The sequence below is a fragment of the Monodelphis domestica genome, chromosome 2, assembly GCF_027887165.1.
Source record: "Monodelphis domestica isolate mMonDom1 chromosome 2, mMonDom1.pri, whole genome shotgun sequence".
NCBI lineage: Eukaryota > Metazoa > Chordata > Mammalia > Didelphimorphia > Didelphidae > Monodelphis > Monodelphis domestica.
Window position 1 is genome coordinate 499,210,492 of NC_077228.1, and position 25,998 is coordinate 499,236,489.

A 25,998-nucleotide genomic window follows, 5' to 3' on the forward strand; every position below is an offset into this window, starting at 1 on the left:
CAGACTGAAGGCTTAGTTTTCTACAAGTACAGTACATAACACATAGTTTAGTTTATTTCGAGGGATTTCTAGAATGCTTTCCTTCTGATGAAAAGGGTCTCTTATCTTTCCCCATTTCTTCTATGGTCTTTCTATGACATATTTAGTCACAATAATAACATTTTAAAATTATTTTGAAATGACAAGCTAGATAGCTTATAGGTTGTTGTTGTTTTTTAAGATCACAAGTTCTTAATTAATTTTTCTTAATACTGTGGTGACTGCATTTCAATAACTGTCTTCTTAGGTAGTCTTAAGTAAAAAAATGGGAGGTCCTAGGCTCAAATCTGACCTCAAGATATTTCCTAACTTTGAGACCCTGGGCAAGTCACTTAACCCCAATTCCCTCCTGCTCTTCTGCCTTGGAACCAATACTTAATATCAATTTTAAGACAGAATGTAAAGGTTTAAAAAAAAATTCAATCCAACCAGCAAGTAATATATAGGATCTGTCACTATAATTATTAATGGTAACAAAAAATTACAAATGAAGTTGACTATGCATCTATATTAATTGAGACAGATCACTATATAGAAGTATATATCTGCATTTATAATGATATAGTTGGGAAATTTAAAAAAAAAATCAATCCCTGACCCTTGGCAAATCATCGAACCACTCAGTGCCCCAGGTAACTCCAAGACTCTAAGCTGCAGACATGGTGCCAGTCTGCAGTGGTACAGAGGGTATTTCTCAGTGGGTCTTCTCTACATTGATAAAAAAGAATAGGTCTGATCTTCAAAAATGCACACACATATTAAAAAGGCAAAAGCCACAATTGACTTTGGCAATGATAAAGCTGGGAGCACTCAGCAGTCCTCCACAGCACAGAATGTAACCAGCCCTTCCACTCACTTGCACCTTCCACATCAGTAGGCAGGGGGTCATCCTTAAGGAGCTGAGGGGATGGTGCATCCCCATCCTGGCCTCTCTTTGCAGGTCTCCACAAAGCAGAGGCAGGAAATGGCCAGTGCACACTTACCTGCCTGAGACAGGAAAAGAGCACATAAACACCCAGGGCACGGGCTGCAGCCGCTTTTACCAGAGGATTCTTGCTGTGATTCAGCCCCAGAAGCAGAGTGATGCACAAGATCTGTCTGTCATTCTGTCATTAACAATACAGAAAGGTGCAAGTTTGCAGCAATGCCCCATTCAGTGCCCCCAAACATCTATTTATGAGCTTCTATATACACCATACCTTGGGCTAGGCTGTGGGGAGGCAGGGAGCAAATATGTCGCTGTGCCAAGGGATCTGGAGCTGGAAAGGGGCTCTAAGAGCATCTAAGCCCAAAATTCACGTTTTAGAGGGGAAACAGGCCCAGATGGATGCAGGGATTTAACATATGGTCCTGCCATGGTTAAAACTAAACTCCACATCCTGAAGCTCTTCAAAATTACCTTCTTTGGTACCAAGAATGGCCCTGATGAAGAGTGATGCTCCTGTTCACTTTCCTTCTACCTCATTTCTGGTTACCTTCTAATGGCTAGCTTAAAGAGCATGAGAAATAGACACAAGTGCCCCAGCAAACTTGAGGGGCAAAAAAGGTTAGCCTTCCATCTCAACCAATACCATCATGAAAAGCTGGACTTCTACATTTTTCTATTCTTTTTTTTTTTAACTTAGAAATGGAAGGTCACCTTCTTTCCCCAGAGATGGTATCAAACAGTGATCTGTAAAGGGTATTCACAATCTAATTACAGATGGTAATATTTGATACTTAACATAACAGCCTCATTAAGTGTGGAAAAACAGCCACTTACCGGCAGACTACTGAAAGCCTCTGGTAAGATAGAAGAGAGGGCATCACAGGAACTAGCCTGGAGAGTTGGGTGCTGGGAGTTTTGAAGTGCTCTAGGCAAAGGGCCATTCAGCATCATAGCCCAAAACATCACCACCTACAAGAAAAAAACTGATCAATATGCAGTCCAGGGAAGAGCTAACATCGTCCTATCTCAAAGTAAGTTAGCTATATAGAGAACCTCATAATGGTTAATGTATCCACTCACTTTCATCTGTCCTGCTTATAATGACCAGGGTCACAGCATTGATATATCTGAGATTGATTCAACAATCATTTATTCAGTCCATTGTGGGTGCAAAGCACTTGGTGAGGGGCAGCAGAGGTATAAGATTCAGATAAGAGGCAATGCTGCACTCATGGACCTTCCACTCTAGCTAGAATGGAGCTGGAGGAAGTCTTGGCTTCTAAGGTCCCTTTCTAAGGCCTCTTTAATTTTGGGCCCAGAATTCTGCCTTTATGCTCCCCTGTATACATGACAGGCATTGCAGTTTGACATTTTTATGATACGTTAAATTAAAACACTCCTCAAAGAAAAAATCAAAAGTGACTTCTACAAATAAAGACGAGAAATCTTCAGGCTTTTGTACCATGGCCTCCAGACATTTTTGATTATATAACTTTTGAGTGCTCCCCAACCCTGGCCAAATGTGTTTGCTTTAACTAATTTATCAACATATGCATTTACTTTTGAACAAACAATAGCAACTTATCATTTTGGACTCAAGAGATAATAAAGAGCAATTGATTTTAGAGGTGACATGGTTAGACCTGGGCTTGACACCTGAGTGGATGGATTGGTATCGGGAGAAATCGGAGACAAGGAGCCCAATTCAGAGGCTCTGGTGATATTGTGTCAAGGTGTGATGATGACTAAGAGGGTGACTATGTGAGTGGAGAGAAAAGAACAAAGCCCAGAGAATGGAGTTAGACCTGAATGGATGTGCTAGGTAACATGACCTGGAAGGACATCATGTCAGCACCCTCAATAGTACCAGGGAAGTTTGGAAAAAATATGGATTCAAGGGCAGGGATCTGTGATGCACAATCCATCCAATGTGGGATTCTTTGTCCTGCCCCATCCAAAATGGAAAGGGGAGCTCTATTTTTCAGTCACTCCCTATGACTATAAAGTCTGTCCCAAGAGACACCTGATGCAGGCAAGAGGGGATGGAGACAAAATGCTCCTGATGATACAGTTGCTACTGTGGTTGTCCAGGTAAACAGGCAGTGGTTTGGATTCTAGGTTATGACTCCCCTGAAGGGCCACTGCCTGGCTCAGAGAGAGAAAGCTGGCAATATACGCAGCAAAGGAAGGAGGCAGAGTGAGGGTTAGGGGACTAAGGACAGCTATGACTACACTGGAGGTAAGCCCATGATTGTCTCCATGAGGGGGATGCAATCAATCTCCCCCTCTCCCCACCCTTCCTACAATTCATTGATCAAACACTCTTGGGGTTCAGGCCACATCCCCCACCTGAGGAGGTCCAAGCCTCTCTTTGGAGAACACTACCTTAACAGACCTTCTAATTCCTAGTGAGCAATATAATTTTTTCCCTTATCTTTGTGAAATGGAAGCTTTGTGAGGGTAGGGATTGTTTCAATTTTGTCTTTGTATCCCCAGTACCAAATGCTGTGCTGACACGGAGCAGTAGGGGCTTCATAAACACTGACTAAAAGACTTATTTTCAAAAATCCTGAGCCACAGGATTGTATGTAGAGGGGAACAACAAATAGCAGCGAGCATACATAAACCCCTCATGGCTGCTTCACAACATATCTGGCAATAGGTCAAATTTCACAGCATTTGTAGACACAATGTGGTGTGATTAACTCTAATCAATCAACCCACAAGCATTTATGAAGGGCCTTCTCTAGAGCAGGCACTCATAACTACAGTCAAGACCCTGACCTATATACAAAGAAATGGCAATGCCCAGATGAACAGTCATTCACTTACCAAACTGACTGGGACTCTCTGACTGGGGGGAACAGTTGATTCTGCTTTATATTGCTGGATTAAACCTGTCCCCAGCTCTTCTAGGAGCTGCCCCAAAAAAAGAGAACTGGATTAGCAAAGGATACTGTGAAAATGGTCACCCATAGTTGATTATCTTCAAGCTCATTGTCACAAAATCTCCCAACAAAACTAATTCTCTACTGATTTCCATTCTTTTGTAAAGAATTCAAGTTTCAACACAGAGGATTCAAATAATCAAAAAAATCTAACCATCAGTTGCCCAGAGTAAACCAACATCAATGATATCAGTGCTCTCAGAATAGACACACAGAACTATAAACCAGAAGCATCAAATAAATGACCTGCTGGCAACAATCCAAGTGTAGCCCAAACCAGATTAAAAGAAAATTGGCAAAAATTTAATGAAATAAAGAAAAATACTATAAAACTAAAATAATATTCATTTATGATTTTCTAAGTCAATATGCAGGCCTCAGGTTATAGTGGACTCTATTTCCATTGAATTTAACCTCACTGCTACAGACCACAAGCATTTATTATTAAAACAAGTCACAAGTGCCTTAAGAAACTAAAGAACTGATAGGTATGTAGGATATGGAATGAAAAGAAGGAACAAACAGTAGAGGCTGATGAGGAAACATTACTTTTGCACCATGAAGCTGAATGGATGGGTCCGTTTCCTCCATGCATCTGCAGGCCACCTCACCAAGCTCCATCAAGTAGCCCTGGGCCATTACAAAATAGCCTTTCACCAAAAGAGCCAGCACCTACAGGGAACAAAAACATACAGGGATAGGCTAAACAATCATCATAACTTGAACTCCCTTCGAAAAAGAATATTTTATACCAGCTCTCTGCAATAATGTTTGAAAGCCTAAGAAAAAACTCCATGAAATATGAATGGAGCTTTGCCTTCATCAAATGTGGTTACTCCCTTCATTGGGGTAGATGGTAGCCCATCCACCCCTTTCCCTCTGGTGGAACTCTTCTCCATGGCCTCTTTTATTTCCTCAGTGTGTCTATCCATAGTGGTGGAGCCTTCTCCTGGGCAGGCTGTCCACATGTTGTTATCCTTCACTTTTGGCAAATAACCAGCCACTCATTTTTGGAGAATTTTACATGAATCACTGCTGGCTGGGTAGTTGCCTATTTTCACTCACCCCATGCCTTTCCATTGATTTTTGGGTGACTCTTCAGAGACTGTTCTAGTTAATGATTCACAGCTATATTGTGCCACTGGATGAATACTGTTAAAAAAGATTTGAGTTTTGTTTCATGGAGAGATCTGGGGGTTAGTGACAGCACTGAGCACTTTCTCAAGTAGAATCTAGTCCCTTTTCCATCTATTAAATCCCGAATCTAGTTCATCAACTCTATGAAGTATCTGTCCAACACATGTATTGTTTTTGGTTTTTTACTTTAGAATTATTTCATGTTGTTTAGTTGTTTTAGTCATGTCTGATTCTTCATGACCTCATTTGGGTTTTCCTGGTTTGCCATTTCCTTCTCTTGCACATTTTATAGGAGAGGAAACTGAGGCAAATAGGGTGAAGTGACTTGTCCAACTAATAAATGTCTAAAGTCAGATTTGAACTTGGGAAAAATGAGTCTTCCTGACTCCAGGTCCAGCATTCTATTCATGGTACCACCAAGCTGTACTACTTTACAAATTTCAAGTAACTACTTTATATACTTCATGACACTGATGTACCACAATCAGATAGCCATTAATGCTTTTCCTCTCAATTATTCCAAATTTTTCCTATCACTCATTTGTATAGTTATTTGCTTCTTATATCTCCTCCACTAGACTATCAGCTCCTTAAAGGTAAGAAATATTGTTTGTTTCACCTTCCTTTGTATTCCCAGTGCTTATTGCCTGAGACATAGTAGGTACTTGATAAATAATGACCTGACTATCTCCTTACAAAGAACCTTAGATTTGGAGTCAATGGACCCAGGTCAAAACCCAGCTTTGCTGCTTATTATCCACTACCACCCTTATGATCTTGAGCATCCAAAAAAGGAAGTTATAAGCCTCAATTTCTTTATGTGTAAGATATCTGTAGGGGCTTGGACTGGACTATCTCTAAGATCCCTTTCAATTAGAAATCTCACAATGTGTTATTACATAGTTAAAACTATGTTGGTATAAACAGGCCTTTTAAAAAAATTTCTTCACTGGAGCATATTCTACCAGATGGGACTCCTAAATCAAAGGACAGGATCAGTTTTATAACATGTCTGAGTATTGCCAGATTGCTCTATAGAAACACTGCACCAATTAATATTGCCAAAGCAATACAGAAGCAAGTCAAAGTATCCCTTTCTCCTACAACCCTACTTCCTACCAACACCAGGTTATTTTTATTTACTGATCCTTAAATACTTCAGTGGCTCTATGATCTTAGACAAGAATGACCCTGACCCTGGAAATGACTGAACAAAAAAGGACTAATAGCAAATAAATAACTACCCCTAATAAATAAGAAGATGGGAAGAGAACACTTAACAGTTCTGGTAAACTCAAGCTGCCCACCTCAGATGAACCACATCATGGGGCCTGATGTGATGGAAAAACTTTAGACAATGGCAGAAATGCCACAGGTCTGGAGAAGGGAAAAAATCCTGATTTTCAATAAAAAGAGAGCAGAATCTGCAAACTCTGGGACAGTAAGCTTGACTCCAGTTCTGGAGAAGATTTTAGAACTCATCTTTGATCATCAAAGAAATGGATGATGAACATCTACAGAGGGAAGTGATGATTACCAAGACCCAGAATGGCTCTAAGAAGCACAGGCCATGCCAGACTAGGGAATATTCATTAAGCATCTCCTACATGCCAGGCACTATGCTGATTTACAAACATCACCTCACATGATCCTCCAATTTCCTTTTCTAATTGGACAAATAAACTAGCAGATGAGGGGGATGCAGTAGATATAGTTTACTTAATTTTGGCAATTGGATAACATTTCATCCTATTCTTGTGGAGAAGATGGGAAAAGTACAGATCAGGTGATAACATAATCAGATGGATTCAGGAATGGTTGGGTGGCCAGACTCTTAAGTATGGTGATTAATGGTATTATGTCATGGTGGCAGGAAGTCTCTCCACAGCAGCACCCCAGGAATCTGTATATGACCTGGAGGCTGCTTTAACATGTGCATCAATGACGTGGATAAAGATAGAAATGGAAAACTCATCATATTTACAGACAACACCAAACTAAGAGAGATCCCTCAGACCCAGGATGGCAAAGTCAAGATACAAAAAGATCTTGGCAAGTTAGAGGACTGAGGCTGAATTTAATAAGATGAAATTCCATGGAATAAATGTAAAATCTTAGTTAAGAACAAAGATGAAAAGAGGTATGGACAGAGAGAAGTTATTCTGAAAAATAAATGGGAACTTTAGTGGCTTGCTAACTAGTAAGTCAAGCAATAGGATATAGCTTCAAAAGAGCCAATGAGGTCCTGAACTGGATTAAGCTAATGAGAACAGAGAAATGAGAGGCCCACTTGTCAGCCCTCCCCTGAAGTGTGATTTTTCAGTTCTGGGACTATGGTTTATGAAGACCATTGTTAAGTTAAAGAGTGTTTGGAGGAGGGCAAGAAGGAAGCTTATGGGCCCTGAGTCCATAACATATAAGGATGAGCTGAAGGGCCCTGAACATGTTCAGCCTAGAGAAGAGAAGACCCAGGTAGAACATGATATCTGCAAGTATTTGAAGGATTATCATGTTAAGGAGGGATTAGACTTATACTGTTTGGTCCCAGAGGGAAGAATCAGAAAACAAATGGGTGGAAGTCCCAGAGGCAAATTAGGTTTGGTATCAAGAAAAACTTCCTAACAAAAGAGAGGCTCTCCCTCCCTGGAAGTCTTCAAGTAGAGTCTGGACAAATCTTTGTCAGGTATCTCACAGTGAGGATTCCCTGAGGGTGCAGGCTGTACTAGAAGGTTCAAGAGGAAGAAGCCTCCCAATTCTGAAGCTCTGGGTTTCTGTGAGTTCCAAAAGCAAGGAATGACTCTGACTGATACCCTTAAATGACTGGTTCTTGGTGTAAATACAGTATTTAGACTCTCTCACCTGTAAGGATTCCAATCGAACTGGAGATGGTTCATATATGTTTCCAATAGTACAGCTAGTATCGCTATCAGAACAAGGATCTTCTCGGGGCAGTACAACAATGGAGATGCAGAGACGGATGAGCCAGCAGGGCTCACCACTGGAACTTGCTGGGTTATCTGTGGATTCCTCTGAAGGCTCTGTATAGGAAGCATCTCTGCGCCAGTCAGAAGAGCCGAGCCACGATGTGGTAGAACCACTACTAGTTAACCCAGAAGAACAAGGCTGCTGTAAAAGCACTTGTACTTCAGGCAAAGGAGCCTGAGCCGATACTATAGCCCCTAAGAGGGTCAGACTAGAGACCCGGACGTTGACATCTGCAAAGAAGACAGTGAGAGGTGGGCACCATGCAAAACAATCATTAGAAAAACCGAGGCAGAGGAAGTACATGAGGAAAACAGAAATTTATAGCTCAAAAGGACCCTCCAGGCTAACTCTTTCTGTTCTCTGTTTACAGATGAGGATAAAACAATTTATTCAAACTTATCCTGATGCTGAAGTTTCATTTCCAAAGAGAATATTTGTGGCTTATGTGTAGATTATGTAGGAGACAATCAAAGATTTAAATGTTATAGTTTTGTCAAAGTATGAAATCAGAAATCAGAAGAACCAGATTTTATTCTTAATGTCAGTGTGGAATATGACCCTGAGCAAGTTATTCTGCATCTCCTAGTCTATCTCTAAAAGGAGAATTTCATTACCTTCCACCTCCCCTAGATTGGTATCCAACAGATGCGAATAACTACTGTAGGATTTTAATAATAACCAAAAGAGAAGGAAAAGAAAAAAGTTTCTTTTAGTCAAGTGAGCAGAGCAAAGAGAGCCAGAGACTCACACCTGCAACATTTTTACCAAACGTACAAGCTCCCAAAAAAGAGCCTCTTTTATCTCCCAAGCATCCTTACGTAAAATGAGGATGTAACTTAAAAGGATGCTGGAAATGTAGCTCGGTTGTGGCAAATTTTCCATCTGCACACCTCATATGAGACAAGTACATCTGGTAACTGGATCATAATCCCATTTCTCTTCCCATTAATAACTTGTGGGTGGTTTCGGGATACACGGAGTGCCTTGAAGTGGCTGGGGAATCTACAGTTCCCTATCCCATTTCCTTCCAGTGTAGCTCAATGACACTACAAGGGCAAGACAGGTTCCAAAGTGGCATTACCTCTCCCCAAAGACTGTAAGAGATCCACCACATGGACTGAAGGTGGGGAATAATAAACTCCATAATCCCATGGTCCCTTAGGGGGTACTCTCTGAGTAAGTGGTCATTTTTTTGTTTTTTGTTTTTCTTAGCTTATATCTCACTGGGACGAGCCAAAAGATGGAGAAAGGCTTTGTGCATATGTTCTTACTAACCTGTTATTTAATCATATTGCTTATAAAATCATGATTGAGCTGAACACATCACCAACCTTTATGGCGGATGTAGGGCTTTATCTGGTTCCAGACCTTGGTTAGCAGATTAGGTTTCAGACGGTTATAAGGTGCATTTGATACTAAGTTTGCAAGGCACTGCAAAACACAAACATGAAAAAATAGCATCTCACACACAAGCCAATAGTTTTAAATAAGGCATCATCAACTGGCAAGAAAACATTTAAGAAACACTTCTGAAGATTTGTTCACATAAAAATTATGCCAAAAAAACAAACAAAAAAAAAACCTAAAAGGACTCCAACCCTTTACCCTTGGAAGAATTATGTATTTTAAATTGGTCCTTCATCTGGACAATATTTAGATCTGCCTGATAATTTAAATCCTTTGAAGGACGAAAATTTTCTGAAATTACTTGGAAATGAAATGCTAAGATGTGTTCGCATTTATAAATATTGGAGGACAATATGGAACTATGCCCAAAGAGCTTTAAAAGACTGCCTGCCCTTTGATCCAGCCATACTACTGCTGGATTTATATCCCAAAGAGATAATAAGGAAAAATACTTATACAAAAATATTTATAGTTACGCTCTTTGTAGTGGCAAAAAATTGGAAAATGGGGGATGCCCTCCTATTGGGGAATGGTTGAACAAATTGTGGTATATGTCAGTGATGGAATACTATTGTGCTGAAAGGAATAATGAACTGGAGGAATTCCATGTGAACTGGAATGACTTCCAGGAAATGATGCAGGGTGAAAGGAGCAGAACCAGAACATTGTACACAGAGATGAACACACTGTGGCACAAGTAGAAATGCAGAAGAAAAATATATGATTGATCACATGGTTCAATGGGTATATGATTGGGGATTTTGACTTTAAATGATTACTCTATTGCAAGTACTAATAATATGGAAATGGGTTTTGAACAGTGATACATGTATAACCCAGTAGAATTTCCCATCAGCTCAGGAGGAAGGGAGAGGAAAAGAGAGGGAAAAAACATGAATCATGCAACCATGGAAAATATTCTTAAATTAATTTAAAAAAATATTTACAAATACTGCCTTAGTAAAAATCACCACTAAGTTACATTTGTAGGTTCTGAATTTCCCTTGTATAATATGAAAATACTCCTAAATCAAATTACATTGCTATGGCAACATTTTGAAAGGTCCATAGTTCCATTTACCTTAATTATCTGAGTAAGGGTTTGAGAAGATGATTCAGCCACCAAAGCTAACAAAAGACATCGATGTAACTCACGAATACTGGAAGCAATGGTCACTGAGAAGGGAGTGAAAGCCCTTTTGTGGTCACTTGTATCTTCAGCAACAGAAAGAAACTGCTTTGAGCCATCTAAGATGGCTGACAGCACTTGCAGAGCACAGGCACGAGTCTGAAATTTCAAGTTAATTCACATTTGTTATCAAAGAAAGCAAGTCACTTCTAGTTTTCAAACTTCTAGACTCTGTCATTTTTTCTATCATTAACAAAGAGGCTTCTACTTAAGATTTATTTTTATGTTCATTTTTTTATCTTCCACTCAGGTTACATGATCCAAACAAAGCTGAAGTATTTCTGTTACTTTACTTTGTAACAGATATGACTTTTATACTTCACTTCAAAATCTGAAACTACTTATAGAAGTATTGTCACATATGACTTACAATGATTCTTTGCTCTCCAATCTATTTCCTATTTGATACACTGGAAGGACTTTTAATGAATTATCTTGAAGTTTCCTTTTGGAAACAATGAGCATTCAAGAAGGAGGTTTTCCAAGAAGGCTCTTCTATTATGCTAATGTTGTATGTAAATATATGAGGTAGTCATGAATTTGTTAGCAGGCAATCTCAAAGCTGCAACCCCTCTATGTCTTAGCAGGTAAATCCTAAGGAATTGCCATAAAAATCTGACTAGATGGCTAACCTGAAGTCAACTAGCTATTAAATATCAGAGGAAGGATTTGAAACTAGGTCTTTAGGACACTTAGCACAACACCCTAACCTACTACACCACACTTTCTCTATTCCTGAATATGTCATCATATTTTTTTAATTCAAATATATCTTATTTTCCCAATTACATGTAATAAAAATTTCCAACATACATTTTCCAAAATTATACGGTCCAATTCATCTCCCTCTCTCTTCCCTCCCCCAATTTGGAGATAGTAAGTAATTTGATCTGGACCATATTATCATGCAAAATACACATTCATATTGGTCACTGTTGTAAAAGCACATTCATACAAAACCAAAACTCCAAAATAAAACTGTAAATAAACTGATGTGAAATACAGTATGCTTTGATCTGCATCCTTTCTCTGGAAGTGGATAGCATTCCCCATCCTAAGTCCCAGAACAATGCATTGCTGAGAGTAGCCAAGTTTTCAATTGATTTATCATCATATTAAAAGAGTAAATCTTCAGAGGAAAATTATAACTCCGATGCCCCCAAGTAATGTGAGTATAAACTATTTATAAGGTGAAGATCAAAATCTAAGTTTCTCAGGGGAAAAACTATTTCATTTTTGTCTGTATCAACCCAGTCTTGCCCACAATAAGGCTTATTTTCCATTTAGCACACTTCCCCACTGTCAAACAGGCCATTCACTTCCTATGGCCATATAGCTTCTTCCCAGAAGGCAGTGAGCAAAGCCAAACAGAAGTCAGCAGGAATCATGGTCAATGTCTTTCCTTTATAACAATTATGTTGGCCCACAAAACCACTGTCAGGGGGAGGAAGAGGACATGGTGCTGCTTTAGAACAGCTGGTTGGTTTAACAAGTCATAAACACCTCGGTTCAGATCCCATCTGAGACACTTCCAAGCTGTGGGATCCTGGGCAAGTTGCTTAACCTGCCATCATTTTCTCAGCTCTAAAATAAAGAGATTAAAAACAGAACTAACCTTACAGGTTTGTGATGAAGTCAGCTAGTATTTAGCCTTACTTGGAAAAGATACAGGATTCCAACTCTAGAAGCTTAGTCTATGAATGCCCCTCCCTTGGGGAAAATGGGAGGTTTTGAATTCCCATCTAACAAGTCCCTGCACTACTGGCCATCCATGCAAAGCCAGAAGAATGAATCTCAGATCAGAACTCCCATCAAAATTAATGAGAATTCTGTATTTAAATTAACAACTGTCTATTGTTTAGAGGTTCCTGAGGAAATTCTCTTACCTTTGGAGAGGGGTCTTTTAATGAAATCGTCATCAAGGACACAGACTGTGGGCTTCCTATACCAGGGGTATCAGGAACAAAAGCAGACCAGTAACCATAGAGAACTTTCTTCTCTATTGATTTTATCGTGGAAAGGAAGCAAGCTAAAGCTCCCTGGCGGACTTTGGCCTGGTAAGATCTTAAACAAAAACAAATGAAAGGCTTTAATGAAATAGCTCAAGAAGATCCCTCAACCCCAACTGGACTCCTTCTAATGAGACATACTCAGAAACTCGGCTTTTTAAATAAACCCCAAAGATCACACAGTGATTTTATCTTTACTACAAGAAATCTAATCAATAGCTAGTGGGAGATCAGCCATTTAAGAAGGGGATGCAAAAACAACAAAAAAAAATTCAAATACCAAGGTGGGAGTGCCCTATTCCCAGGTGCCCACCTCATCTTGCTCTGCAGGCCTCCTTCGGCATCAGAATAGTCCGACTCACTGCTGCTGATCCTTTTCCACGTGGCATTGCTGAGATAAGAAGCTGCTCGATCTCGGGCTGCAGGGCCACTTCCCTCAGAGGCCCCACTCTGAGCACTCAGGTAGCCAGGGCCCATGGCACTGCCTTCATGGAGGGTTAACTTGCCTAGGCTATTGGCGGTACCTGCTCCTATCTCCCCATTTGGTTCTTTTGGCTCCTCTCCCTGTTGGCCCTTCTTTTGTTTGGCCTTTGCCTTCTTCCTTTTACTCTGATGATAAAGAACAAAAAAAAAATGTCTATGATACCATCTTCCTGAATGTGCCTTCTCTTCCTCTGCACTGAATGACTGGCAAGCATGACGGCATCCTTTCTAATCTTGACCAGAATATTCCCTGTATTCTGACACTCCTGTGCACCCCACTCTTTTGCCAACCTATCTTCTAGATCCTAAGTCTCCTTTTTTCCAGAACCTCCTGTTTTGACTCAGAAACCAGCTTCTATGCAATCCCCTTCCCCAAAAATGAACCCCATGTTCCTGACTATCCTGCTGAGACATAATAACTGCCCACACAAGGTACAAAGTTTAAGGGCTCCATTGAAGGATTGCTTTTTAAACAGTTGATAATCACAGCTTGGGCCATCTGCTCATGCTCTGGTTTTAACAAGTCAATGAAAGAGTTGTGCAGCAAAGGGAGGTTCTGGGGGCTATGATGAGAAAGCGAGGGGTAGTATGACAGTGCTATGGAGGCAGGAGACAAGAAGTCCACAACCAGAGAGATGCAACCTTGATGACATTCTCAAAAAAATACTCAGGATCACAATGCCCAGCTGAGGAAGAAAGGCATGTTGATGCTGCAAAGCCTTAGTATGTGCTAAATGCCCATCCTAAGTGAGCCACTTAAGCTCTTCTTTTTAACTGATTGTACTAAAAAATCTACCCTGAGTAAAAACTGCTTATTCAGAATAGGTCTTCTCAGGCAAAAATTATAAAACAACAGAGAATGTTTACATAAGAATATGTTTTACAAAAAATGTTAAGTTCTAACCCAATAAACTATAATTATACCGCTATTGGTTTAGAGGGGTTTATTTCCATTGGCTCCTGTCTAATAGGTGATCGTCCATCATACTGTGGAAGAGGAGCTGGGTATAAAACTGCAGGCATCTCTATGTTCAATCCAGGAAGTCCATGAAACATGTATTTCTAAATATAAAAAGAAAAAAATCACAAAATCAAATATAAATATATGAATGAATTAACTTTTATTACTGTTGTTAATAAAGATGGAAAAGGTTAAGGCTGTGAAAGCTCTCGCCTTCAGTTTAATATCATCTAATCCTCAGCAAGTTTTCTAAAATTAAATAATTGCTACTTTCTCTTCTCCCTAGCCCCAACATGTTAAGCTCACTAAAAACATATCTGAAAGATATTTTCTTTTACAAACGTTACATCTAATCAAGTTTGACATTCCTAGTTTTTAATTTTAAAATGCTTAAGTTGATTGTTTCCAAAGGTTTTCAAAAGATCCTTTTCAGCTATAGTTTCTTTTGATGTATGGTACATTATTCTGAATGGGATGATTGATCATCAATGGGAAAAAAGGGTTCCTAATAACACTTAAAAGTTAAAAGAGGAGACAACTAAAACTAGACTTGAACAATTGGAAGAACATTAACTGCTCATGGGTAGGACGAGCCAATATAATAAAAATGACCATCCTACCCAAACTCATCTATCTATTTAGTGCCATACCCATGGAACTTCCAAACATTTTTTTTACTGATTTAGAAAAAACCATAACAAAGTTCATTTGGAAGAACAAAAGATCAAGGATATCCAGGGAAATAATGAAAAAAAAAATACAAAGGAAGGGGGTCTTGTAGTCCCAGATCTCAGACTATATTACAAAGCAGCGGTCATCAAAACAATTTGGTACTGGCTAAGAGACAGAAAGGAGGATCAGTGGAATAGACTGGGGGCAAGCAACCTCAGCAAGACAGTATATGACAAACCCAAAGATCCCAGCTTTTGGGACAAAAATCCACTATTTCATAAAAGCTGCTGGGAAAATTGGAGGACAGTGTGGGAAAGATTAGGCTTAGATCAACACCTCACACCCTACACCAAGATAAATTCAAAATGGGTGAATGACTTGAACATAAAGGAGGAAACTATAAGAAAATTAGGCGAACACAGAATAGTATACATGTCAGACCTTTGGGAAGGGAAAGACTTCAAAACCAAGCAAGAATTAGAAAGAGTTACAAAATGCAAAATAAATAATCTGGATTACATCAAATTAAAAAGTTTTTGTACAAACAAAACCAATGTAACCAAAATCAGAAGGGTAGCAACAAATTGGGAAACAATCTTCATAAAAACCTCTGACAAAGGTTTAATTACTCAAATTTATAAAGAACTAAATCAATTGTACAAAAAAATCAAGCCATTCTCCAATTGACAAATGGGCAAGGGACATGAACAGGCAGTTCTCAGCCAAAGAAATCAAAACTATTAATAAGCACATGAAAAAGTGTTCTAAATCTCTTATAATCAGAGAGATGCAAATCAAAACAACTCTGAGGTATCATCTCACACCTAGCAGATTGGCTAACATGACAGCTATGGAAAGTAATGAATGCTGGAGGGGATGTGGCAAAGTGGGGACACTAATTCATTGCTGGTGAAGTTGTGAATTGATCCAACCATTCTGGGGGGCAATTTGGAACTATGCCCAAAGGGTGATAAAAGACTGTCTGCCCTTTGATCCAGCCATAGCACTGCTGGGTTTGTACCCCAAAGAGATAATAAGGAAAAAGACTTGTACAAAAATATTCATAGCTGCACTCTTTGTGGTGGCCAAAAATTGGAAAACGAGGGGATGCCCGTCAATTGGGGAATGGCTGAACACATTGTGGTATATGTTGGTGATGGAATACTATTGTGCTAAAAGGAATAATAAAGCAGAGGAATTCCATGGAGACTGGAACGACGTCCAGGAAGTGATGCAGAGCGAGAGGAGCAGAACCAGGAAAACATTGTACACAGAGACTGATACATTGTGGTACAATCGAAGGTGATGGACTTCTCCATTAGTGTCAATGCAATTTCCCTGAACAATCTGCAGGGATCTTAAAAATACTATCCACAAGCAGAGGATAAACTGTGGGAGTAAAAACACCGATGAAAAGCAACTGCTTGACTACAGGGTTGGAGGGGATATGACTGAGGAGAGACTCTAAATGAACACTATAATGCAAATTCCAACAACAGGGAAATGGGTTCGAGTCAAGAACACATGTGATAACCAGTGGAATCATGCGTCGGCTATGGGAGAGGGAAAGGAGGTGGGAGGGGGGGAGGGGAGGAAAAGAAAATGATCTTTGTTTCCAATGAATATGTATGGAAATGACCAAATAAAATAATGTTTAAAATTTTAAAAAAAAGTTAAAAGAGGAAATGAGAAAAAGGAAATAACACATGCTTACCTTTAATACGGCTAGAAGAGACCCAAGCTGCTCAGTCTGTGTAAGCTTCATCTTACCCCCATTCAGAAGTGACTGGAGACCTTTCAGTGCATTTTGTAACAACTGGGGGAAAAGGAGACTAAGTTCAGGTACAATTTAAGTCATCTAGGCAGCAGGTCTCCAGAACCCTTCCAGCATTCACAACTGCTCCAAACCCCAAAGTAGAGATTTTGTTAAAAAATGTCTCTGCCAATAATGCAAGGGCAGCAAGCAATGCCAAAGCAGCCAAAGCAGCCAAAGACAACCACAGACCTGGAAATGGTAAAAAATGATGAGAAGTATGTAGAGTCCAAGGAGCCCTGCACTAAGAATCCAGAGGTCTGGGTTCTCGACCTGGATGTACCACTTACAACCTATAGGTTCTTGGGAAGTACACCAAATTCTTCTGACCCTCCATCTCCTTTTCTCTAAAATTGGAATATCATCTGTTCTTACCTACAAGGGTTGGATCAAATGTGACTATATTTACGAAAACACTTTGTGAACTTGAAAGTGTCAAATGAATATAAAGTATCATTCCAATGGATTGTGACTGATCATGTCATGGGCAGACTAGGCATTTAGTAAATGCTTGCTGAATTGGATTCTTTAGCCAGAAGGAAAGGAGCCCTCAGATTTTAGCTGCTGCTAGATACTAATGGCCAACCTTCTCTGTAAAAGTTGAGAAGGGAGTCCAGACAGCTGACTGCTGGGTAAGCAGGAAAAGAGGGTATGTTTGCTGCAGCAGCAGCTCTGCCATGGTGGTAACAGAGATGAAAAGCAGCAGATCCTCTCCCAGAGAGCCAAGGGGAAGAGCTTGGCATGGTGGTTATCCCAAGGCACAGCATAAGATACTCTGTGGATGTCTGTGTATTACGTATATATGTATGAGTATCTATGTGTGTCTGAGTGTGTTGTGTGTAATATGTCATATGTATAAGTGACCATATGGGGTGGATATGTGCATTATGAGTATGTATTATGGATATGGAAATGTGTATATGTATGATGTGTAAGGGTATATATGTTCTTAAGAGTTCTTAAGTGTGTATTTTTATGTGTGTGTATATGTGTTTTTAAGAGAGTGAGTGTGTGTGTGTGTGTGTGTGTGTGTGTGTGTGTGTCTGTGTGTAGAGAGGGCAAACTTGGTAGACAATGGCATAATTCAGTTCTTAACCATTAACTTCTATTATTTGTGAAATGTTCAGCCAGAAGAACAGTCCCAGGTGACACTCAGTAGCCCAAGTTCTACCACACGTTTTAAAGCTACATTTAAACTTTTCAATGGCAAAAAACTGCGCTCCTTTCAAGCAGCACTTTAAAGAAGCCAACTGGCTGCCTCAGTCTATTTCTTGTATTCGGCCCCTCTGGGCATCCTGTATGGCAGTAACTTACAGTCTATTAGTGAGGTATTGGAGAACACTAGGTTCCTACCTACCATGCAAAATGTGATATCGTCCATACCAGAAACTTTGGAAGACTGTAAAATAGTTAAGAAAGTTTGAAAGCAGACATTTCGGTAAGGCTCGTCCAAGTATGGCTGTCCTGGGACACTAAAACACAAGCAAAGGAGGCGATTCAAAGTCCAGACTCTTAGCTGAGAGCTTAGAAAATGCTATGAATGACCCATCTCCAACCTACGAGGGACAGATGTCCACTGGCTAATCATGCCTCCCTCCTCTGGGCAGTTGGGGAAGGGGGAGCATGCACACTGCAGGAATGATGTATGACAAACAATGAGACCTCAAGAGGGAGAGATTAGAGAATCTGAGGGAGAGAGGAAAGGTTCACTGTCTCAATAGGTGAACTGCTACCGCCATAGGTGTTCATCTTCCTATTCCCCATTTATGGGAAGCCCATAAGTTCGTGTTTAGGCTTCAGTGTCCTTAGCCAGACCATAAGCTCCATGGTCTAGAAAAGGCAAGGCCTATGTTGTATCCTTATCTGTATTACAGAAGCATAGAAACTGCTAATTTTTATATTAAAGGAACCTAAAGATCATGTAGTCTAGGCATTCTTAATGGGGGGAGGGGGGGAACCATGAATAGATTTTAGAGGGCCTAGGAACTGGTTAGAAAAAAAAAGTCCTCTTTATTTTTACTAACCACTCACTAAAATTTAGTATTTTCTTCCACTTTTTTAAAAAAGTATTCTTCAGCAAAGGGCAAATGGGATTACAAACTCTCCCAGACTACCAAAGAGGGTCATGACCTCCAAAAGGCTAAGAACTCTGATGTATCCAATACCCTCAATTTGGACATGAGGAAATCAAAGGGCAGAGGAGCCAAGTAGGGGTCATAATCTCATAGCTAGTCAGGATGAGAACCCGGGCCTCCGGGGTCCAGCGTTCCTGCCACACCAGCCTACAGTCACAAGCACAAGACCCTGCCCATAGTAGACACAATCTATGAACAATTGGATGGCACTGTGCTCTATATGAACAAAAAAAACCCAAGTCACTGCACTTGACTAGTATTTCTTTTGTTTTGTACACTCACAGAATGAACTAGATCAAATCAATGAGCACTTGGGATGTCCCATCTATATTTTGAAAAAGGGACAAAAGTAACTAAAATAGAAGCTAAAGACAGTCAGAGGAATCCCAAATTCCTTATAACACATTTTTTCCAGATGTAAAAATAGTTTAGTTTTACCCCAGTGAAATAGAAAAAGCTGTGGTTTTTGATTATTTCTGGGTTTGATTATTAACTGGGTACTTCCTAGGGGGAAGGTGGACTGGTGACTAATTTTCTGTGGTATGGTAATTGTAAAGAATATTTCCTTATGAGGTAGTTTTACGAGAAAAATGTAAAAACCACAGTCTCCTGTGACCAGATCTCTGGCAGTCAAACATGATACATTACTGGAGTATTTCACAGATTCCATTAACTACGCAACAAAATCTAAATGTAAGGTGAATTTCCTAAATTACCCCTAATTTCCGACAGGCTCTGCTCCCACCAATGACCCCAACCCCCAGGATGCATTTGACCCTCGTACCTGAGACATATGTTTGCCATACAATGTACTGCAGCTCTCCTGAGGTCAGGGTCCGACTGGCTGGAATCACTCAATTTCATCAAGATCCCATTCTCCCCAAGCAAGTCTGGAAGGTACTAGAACAAATACAGCAGCCAGAGGTCAATACAACAGCCAGAGGTCATGTGAGAGAATGTATTGGTGAATGCTCTGCTTTAGACAAAAGTTCTTTTTTTTCCCCCCTTGAAGAGGTGAGTGTGAGTGGGGTGAACAAAAAGGCAATTAAGCCCCAGAGAGCCCCTGCTCTGTGCAACTTATTATAGATGAACAAGCCAAGAAATGCTAAATGTAGCACTCGGGTCCACTGGAGATACAAAGTACCCAAGGATCCCAATGGAGGTTTGAGCACAAGTTCTAAAGCCACATCTGTAGCAGCAGTAAGCTCCATGTTCTACTTACCAGGCTGTGAACAAGTGTAGGACCAGCACAGACGAGGGAGAGCAGCTCACTCTCTGACCAAAATTCTTCTTATTTTTTTTAAACCTTTATCTTCTATCTTAGAATCAATATTGTGTATTGATTCCAAGATAAAAGAGCAAGAAGGGCTAGGCAGTGAGGGTTAAGTGACTTGCCCAGAGTCACACAGATTGACTGAGGTTCTTACAATCCTGGGCAACCTCACAAGGCCAAAAAGGCCTTATGTGGTTTCCAAACTTTTGCTCCCTTGTTCTGAAACAATTTTTAAAAAATTTTCAATTTTCAAAGCTATCTTACTAATGCCCACAATCCTTAACTCATTAAAACTACAACAGGCTTAGGAGAAGAATGATAGCCCTTGGGCAGTAAGGCTACAAACAGCTAAGAACCATCTTCTCTCTATGATTTCTACAGAATGGCCAAGAACCATTGAGAGGCAAGGAATATCTATGGGGAGAATTTCCTCCTTCCCTCCTGCTACTGGAAAGAAGAAAGGAAATACAAACTACCTTCTGACATTTGGGACCATTGTAGTAAACCAGAGCAGACAAGGCCTGAAGAATTTCCATGTGTGTCCAGGAACTACATTGTTGAAAAGCAGAGATTGTGTAAGCCAAAAGGAAATCCAGATTCTGTTCATCAACGATCACCTACCAAAAGAAAAAAAATTCCATTCTATCATAATGCTTACTACATTCACCCACATATATCCATGTGCATACCTAATTTTCCCATCATACTAACACATCCCATTTCAACTACCTGGTACATAACAAATGCTCAATCAACAGTGGTGAACAAGCCGTGAGATCAGCATCTTACCAGGTCTATGGGGCACACCACAGAGACAGAAGATAAAGTCCCTACAGAACACACATTTGAAGCAACTAAATGCAAAAGTATGTCTTGCACCTGTCTCCTCCTTTCTACTGCCACCACCTTACTGGATGCTGAAAGAGCCTCACAGTCTTCTGATCTGTTTCTTCTTTCTAGTCCATCCTTCCTAATGGTGGCCAGGTTTGAACATCTTCCTTCCGATATCTCCCACCATGGCCTGGCTCTCAGCGGCATCCATCATCTGGTTCTGACTTTTCATCTTTGAGTTGTGTTATATGTATGTGTGAGTGTGTATATATGTATATGTATCATAGTTACCCCATGGGGGATGCCCAATGGGCACTCCAACTAAACTAGACACCTAGAATTTCTATTTTTGTTTTGTCATGCTCCCCCTCTTCCCTAACCCCTGCTGGACATGCTCCCTCGCTCCCTAATTCTCTTAGGTGACTCTTATTTTTCCTTTTATTTAATCATTTAATATTACAGAGTATAAGCTAGTGACGCACTGACAGAGTTCCTTGAAAGCAAAGACTTTTCCTCCTTGTATTCCTAGCAGCTGGTATGGTGCCTTGTACACAATAGCTGCTTAAATCACATGTGTTTTATCAAAAATCTTTTTGGATCAAACCTGTGATTTCACAGAAATTATTTTAACTGACTATGAGCCAAAATATAAGCTAATGTCAAATGCTTGGGTTAAATGCTAAGTGCTGAGGGACATTAGGAATCCTTCTCAACTAACCAGGGCTACAGAAATGATTTATACCTGACAGCAATGAATATTCAAACCAATAACACAGGATGTCCCCAAAGAATAAGACTTTTGTGACATCTATAGACACTGCCCCTTGCAATTTTCCAACTGTATTAAATCAGAGGTGGGTAGTGAAAGAGCCAGCTTTGGAGTGGACAAAACCTGGGTTTAAGTCCCACCCCTGACACACACTTGGCTCTATGACCCTGGACATTCATATAAACTTCAGTGCTCCAAAGTAATTCTACAAAAATAAGCCACTGGCTTTTAGGATATCATTTAAGTTTGGCAAAGCCTTTTTGTTAACTCTTTTGACCATCACAACTGCCCTGTAAAATAGGTCCTCTTCTCATCCCCATTTTACTCATGAGGAAACTTGACACACAGAGAAGGATGACTCTCAGAACTCAGGACGAGAAGGTGCCAACTGCATCAAAAAAAGGGAGTTTCCATACCAAGGAACTAACTCCTTCTATCAATCAAATTCTAGATCTAGGCTCCATCCCTATAAAAATCTTAATTTTGATCACAATCAATTTCCTTTTAGAGAGGGAGGGATTTCACATTCACAGCTGTCTATGCTCACATACACAGAAAAAGCAATCCTGAAGCAGCTAGGTGGTACAGTAGAACGCCAGGCCTAGAGTCATGAGGACCTTCTTCATTTGCCTAGCCCCTGCCTTTCTGCCTTAAGAGTTGTTACTAAGGCAGGAAGTAAGGGTTGAAAAAATTAATAAATCCTATATATCTGTCTAGCATAATTAATTTTATGAAGACTTTTCAAAATCATCTCATTTGATGATAGCCTTACTGGTATTGTACTCTGCATTAAAATATATTAAACGTATTTAACCATTTGTGAAAGATGCTGGAGAAAAAAAGAAAGCCATAACATAACACGGGCTGGGAAAAAATAAGATGGTATAAAATAAATACTTTTAACCCAGTAGAAAAAGTAATTTTTAAAGTAGTCATATATATTTTTTTGTAAATCATGATTTTAAACGTAGAAGGGACCTTAAGAATCATCAAGTCTAACCTCATTTTATAGCTGAGGAAACTGAGGAACAGAGGGTAAAGTAGCTTGCATAAGCTCCCCCAGTTACCTATTGTTTGAGGTGGCATTTGAACCCAGATCTCCTGACTTTGAGCCAGGTTCTCCTTCCCTTATTCTACACTGACTCCTAGATCAACATTAGCCACATTCATCCCTCCAACAGAAACCAACCTCAACACAACTAAACAATGACAAGATGTAGAGAAAAAAAATCAACATTTCAGATCATTCTCTGTGGACTTATATTCGTCAATAAGAAGAAATCAGACACAGTGGCTCACATGCAAAGGTTGCAATGAGAGAGAAATAGGGTTTGAATCTTGTCTCTGATGCATCTTTGCCACATGACTATAAACAAGTCACTTATTAGCTCTGAGCTTCACCAAATTCTCTAAGATCTCCTTACTAATTTACAGGCCTGGCTGGGATGAGTAGAGTCACCATGCTCATGAAATCTCAGAGAGGTCCTTGGCTTTTCTTGGTCAGCTTTTTTTCCTTCCCCAAAGCCAAGCCCAGGAGATGCTCTTACCTGCAATCTGTTAAGGAGATGGTGAATAAGTTGAGAAACTTTGCTGACTAGATGTTCCTGATTGAGATGGACCAGTCGACAGGCCTGGACCAGTAAAGCACTAACATCCTACAAAAAGAATAAAAATTGTATGAAATACATCACTGAACAAGCAATATGTTTGGTCCAATTCAATCCCTCAGAATATATGGCAAATCAAGAGCCAAAATTAGCATTCTAAAATGGGGAAAAGTGACATAGGAGGAAGAAAGGGCAGTGGAAGAACAGTGACATTGATACTAAAAAGGAAAAACTAATAGCATAAAACACAACAAGGCAGAAAGAACATGAGACCAAAGGTGAGAAAAGCTTGACAAGGCAGGTTGGAGCTCCTGCTAGTTAGTATGTATGTGTTTATGTACATATATACATACATGTATGGGTTGTATACCATAGACATGAACACATGGTCGTGTACATGATATATATGTGTGTTGGTGTACACGTATATGGTTTCCCTCATCACATGTCTGTAGTTATACATGTGTGTACACACATGTGATATATACATCTACATACACACACAAACTATGAGTTCCTCTGGATCTTAAACTAGACTTTAATTTTCTTTGTGTCATAGACCCCTTGGGCAATTTGATGAATAACGTTTTAACTGCACAAAATAAGATCCACAGGATGCAAAGGAAATTAATCATACCCAAATAAGGATGTAATCCCCCTCCCCCCCTTCAAGTTCAGACTTTCTGAAATGTGTGTACAGATCTCTCACTAAGGCCATTCCAGAGCTAATAGTCTATGATTCTCCAGCTTTATTTCTGATTTCAGACTGCAGCACTTTGTACAGATTCTAGTGATCAAAGCATTTTGAAAGAACAAATTGATATGCCAAAAAAGCTTTCATCGTGACTAAAAGAACCAAAGGAATAAGTAAAATTACGATTTAGTGGAAGGTCTGAAATGGAAACAGCCTGATAACGGGGAAAGAATACTGGCTCTGGATTAGAAGGTGGCTTCTTGAGTTTCATGTCCCTGGGTCTCCAACAGTGGGTGAATAAAAATCTATTAGGCATCTATTAGGGGCCAGGCCTGCCCTCAAGGCTCTCCCAGCTAGGGGGAGAGAGGAAATGAAAACAACTCTACATAAGCTCCAAGTGGGATAAAAGGGAAATAATGAGCAGTAGAGAAGGCACTATTAGACTGAAAGGGAATGGGGATTTCAGTTGGGACTTGAAGGAAGCCACGGAGCCTCAGTTGACTCATTTGTAAAATGGGGAAGGTAGCCCTAGAGGTCTTTTCTGGCTTTGCTCTTTATAGGCATGTCAGCAATCTCTGCCTAATGGAGAATTTCAGTTCGAGGCTTAGAAGTCAGTTGAGACGCGGGTTCGAATCCCAAACCAGGTCGGTGACCGCGGAATAAAATGAAATAAAATGACTCCACGTCCACGGTCCTCTGTTTCCCCATTTGTAAATGCTGGGTCATGGCCCCGGCTATGCCGATCCTTACAGGGGTGGGAGACCCCGGTCGACGTGTCAGGGGGCACTTAGGCGGGCTGGGCACTAGCTAAGGGGGAGCAGCAGGACCGTTGGGATCGAGGTCGGGGCGGTTTCTGGTAAGCTACGGCAGGAAACCGTCACAACGGAAGCGGAGTCCAGGGCCCCAGAGAAGGTGGGGGAGTGGGATGGGGGGTCGGGCCCCGCTTCCCCGGTCGCCCCCCTCATCTCCAGCCGCCCGGCCTCTACCTCGGCTGTGACACCCCCGCCGCCCTCGCTGTAGTTCTCGGAGATGAGCTGGTCGAACAGCAGATGAATCTCGGTGCGGGCAGAGCTGCTGTCCGCGGGGCGAAGAGAACCCAGGCGGGCCGATAGGCGGCGGAATCCGCTCCCGGGGCCCGGCGGCGGGTCCCGGGCCCCACACACCGGCGCCCCGGCCACCTGCACCGCCGCCATCTTCCCTCCCCCCGCCCTCCGGCCCTCCCTATGGCAACGGAAGAGCACTTCCGGGGGCACGCGTCCCCGCCGCCGCCAGAGAACCCGCTGTTTCCATGACGACGGGACGCCGCCAGACAGCGACCCGGAAGTACCCTATATGGGTGCCTGGCTCTCTCGGAGACTGAAGGAACCGTAGAGAAACCGACTCTTCCTCCCTGTGCTTCTCTGTGAGTTTGAGTGGTCCCGTGGAGTCCGCCCGTTAGACCACAAACATTTATTAAACGCTTACCATGTACAAGGCTGGGGTAGTCTTTGTCCTTCTAGCTCTCTATCCTATACAGCAGGGCCTCCTCCTCCTTTTTTTTTAAACCCTCACCTTCTGTCCTAGAATCAATACTGTGTATTGGTTCCAAGACAAAAGAGCGAAAAGAACTGGACTATGGGGGTTAAGTGGCTTGTCCAAAGTCACAGGACTAGGAAGTGTCCGAGGCCAGATTTAAAACAATCTCCCATCTCCAGGCCTGGCTCTCTAACCACTGAACGACCTAGCTGCGCCCCTACACCTTTAATCATTAGTGATTATGGTTTCCCCACGGTGACTGTTAGAAATATCTTCTGTACCTTCTCACCCTGCCCCCCATCTCCCTAAAATTGAGCCTATCTTGGGGCAGTTGGGTAGCTCAATGGATTGAGAGTCAGGCCTAGAGATGGGAGGTCCTAGGTTCAAATTTGGCCTTAGACACTTCTCAGCTGTGTGACTCTGGGCAAGTCACTTGACCCCTATTGCCTAGCCCTTACCACTCTTCTGCCTTGGAGCCAATAACTCCAAGATGGAAGGTAAGGGTTTTTTAAAAACTAAATAAATAAAATTGAGCCCATCTGTAATCATTAATAAGTATTTATTAAGCTTCTACTGTGTGCCAGAAGGCACAGTCTCTTCTCT

The 25,998-nt window shown here is 40.9% G+C and overlaps 1 protein-coding gene across 1 annotated transcript in view; it reads right to left on the reverse strand.

Annotated features, from left to right (window-relative positions):
- The window catches only part of HEATR6 (HEAT repeat containing 6), a 35,166-nt gene extending 9,968 nt beyond the window's left edge, over positions 1-25,198 (reverse strand). The window contains exons 1-16 of the mRNA XM_056819438.1: positions 24,867-25,198; positions 23,127-23,234; positions 20,456-20,596; positions 19,491-19,606; positions 17,929-18,043; positions 16,473-16,574; positions 14,050-14,187; positions 12,956-13,251; positions 12,520-12,697; positions 10,526-10,732; positions 9,369-9,468; positions 7,912-8,267; positions 4,465-4,587; positions 3,800-3,886; positions 1,802-1,936; positions 1,023-1,145 (exon numbers count right to left, since the gene is read on the reverse strand). Coding sequence (XP_056675416.1) covers positions 1,023-1,145; positions 1,802-1,936; positions 3,800-3,886; positions 4,465-4,587; positions 7,912-8,267; positions 9,369-9,468; positions 10,526-10,732; positions 12,520-12,697; positions 12,956-13,251; positions 14,050-14,187; positions 16,473-16,574; positions 17,929-18,043; positions 19,491-19,606; positions 20,456-20,596; positions 23,127-23,234; positions 24,867-25,073 — 2,532 coding nt within the window. The 5' untranslated portion in view covers positions 25,074-25,198. The remainder of the gene's footprint in view (positions 1-1,022; positions 1,146-1,801; positions 1,937-3,799; positions 3,887-4,464; positions 4,588-7,911; positions 8,268-9,368; positions 9,469-10,525; positions 10,733-12,519; positions 12,698-12,955; positions 13,252-14,049; positions 14,188-16,472; positions 16,575-17,928; positions 18,044-19,490; positions 19,607-20,455; positions 20,597-23,126; positions 23,235-24,866) is intronic.
- Positions 25,199-25,998: the final 800 nt, after the last annotated feature.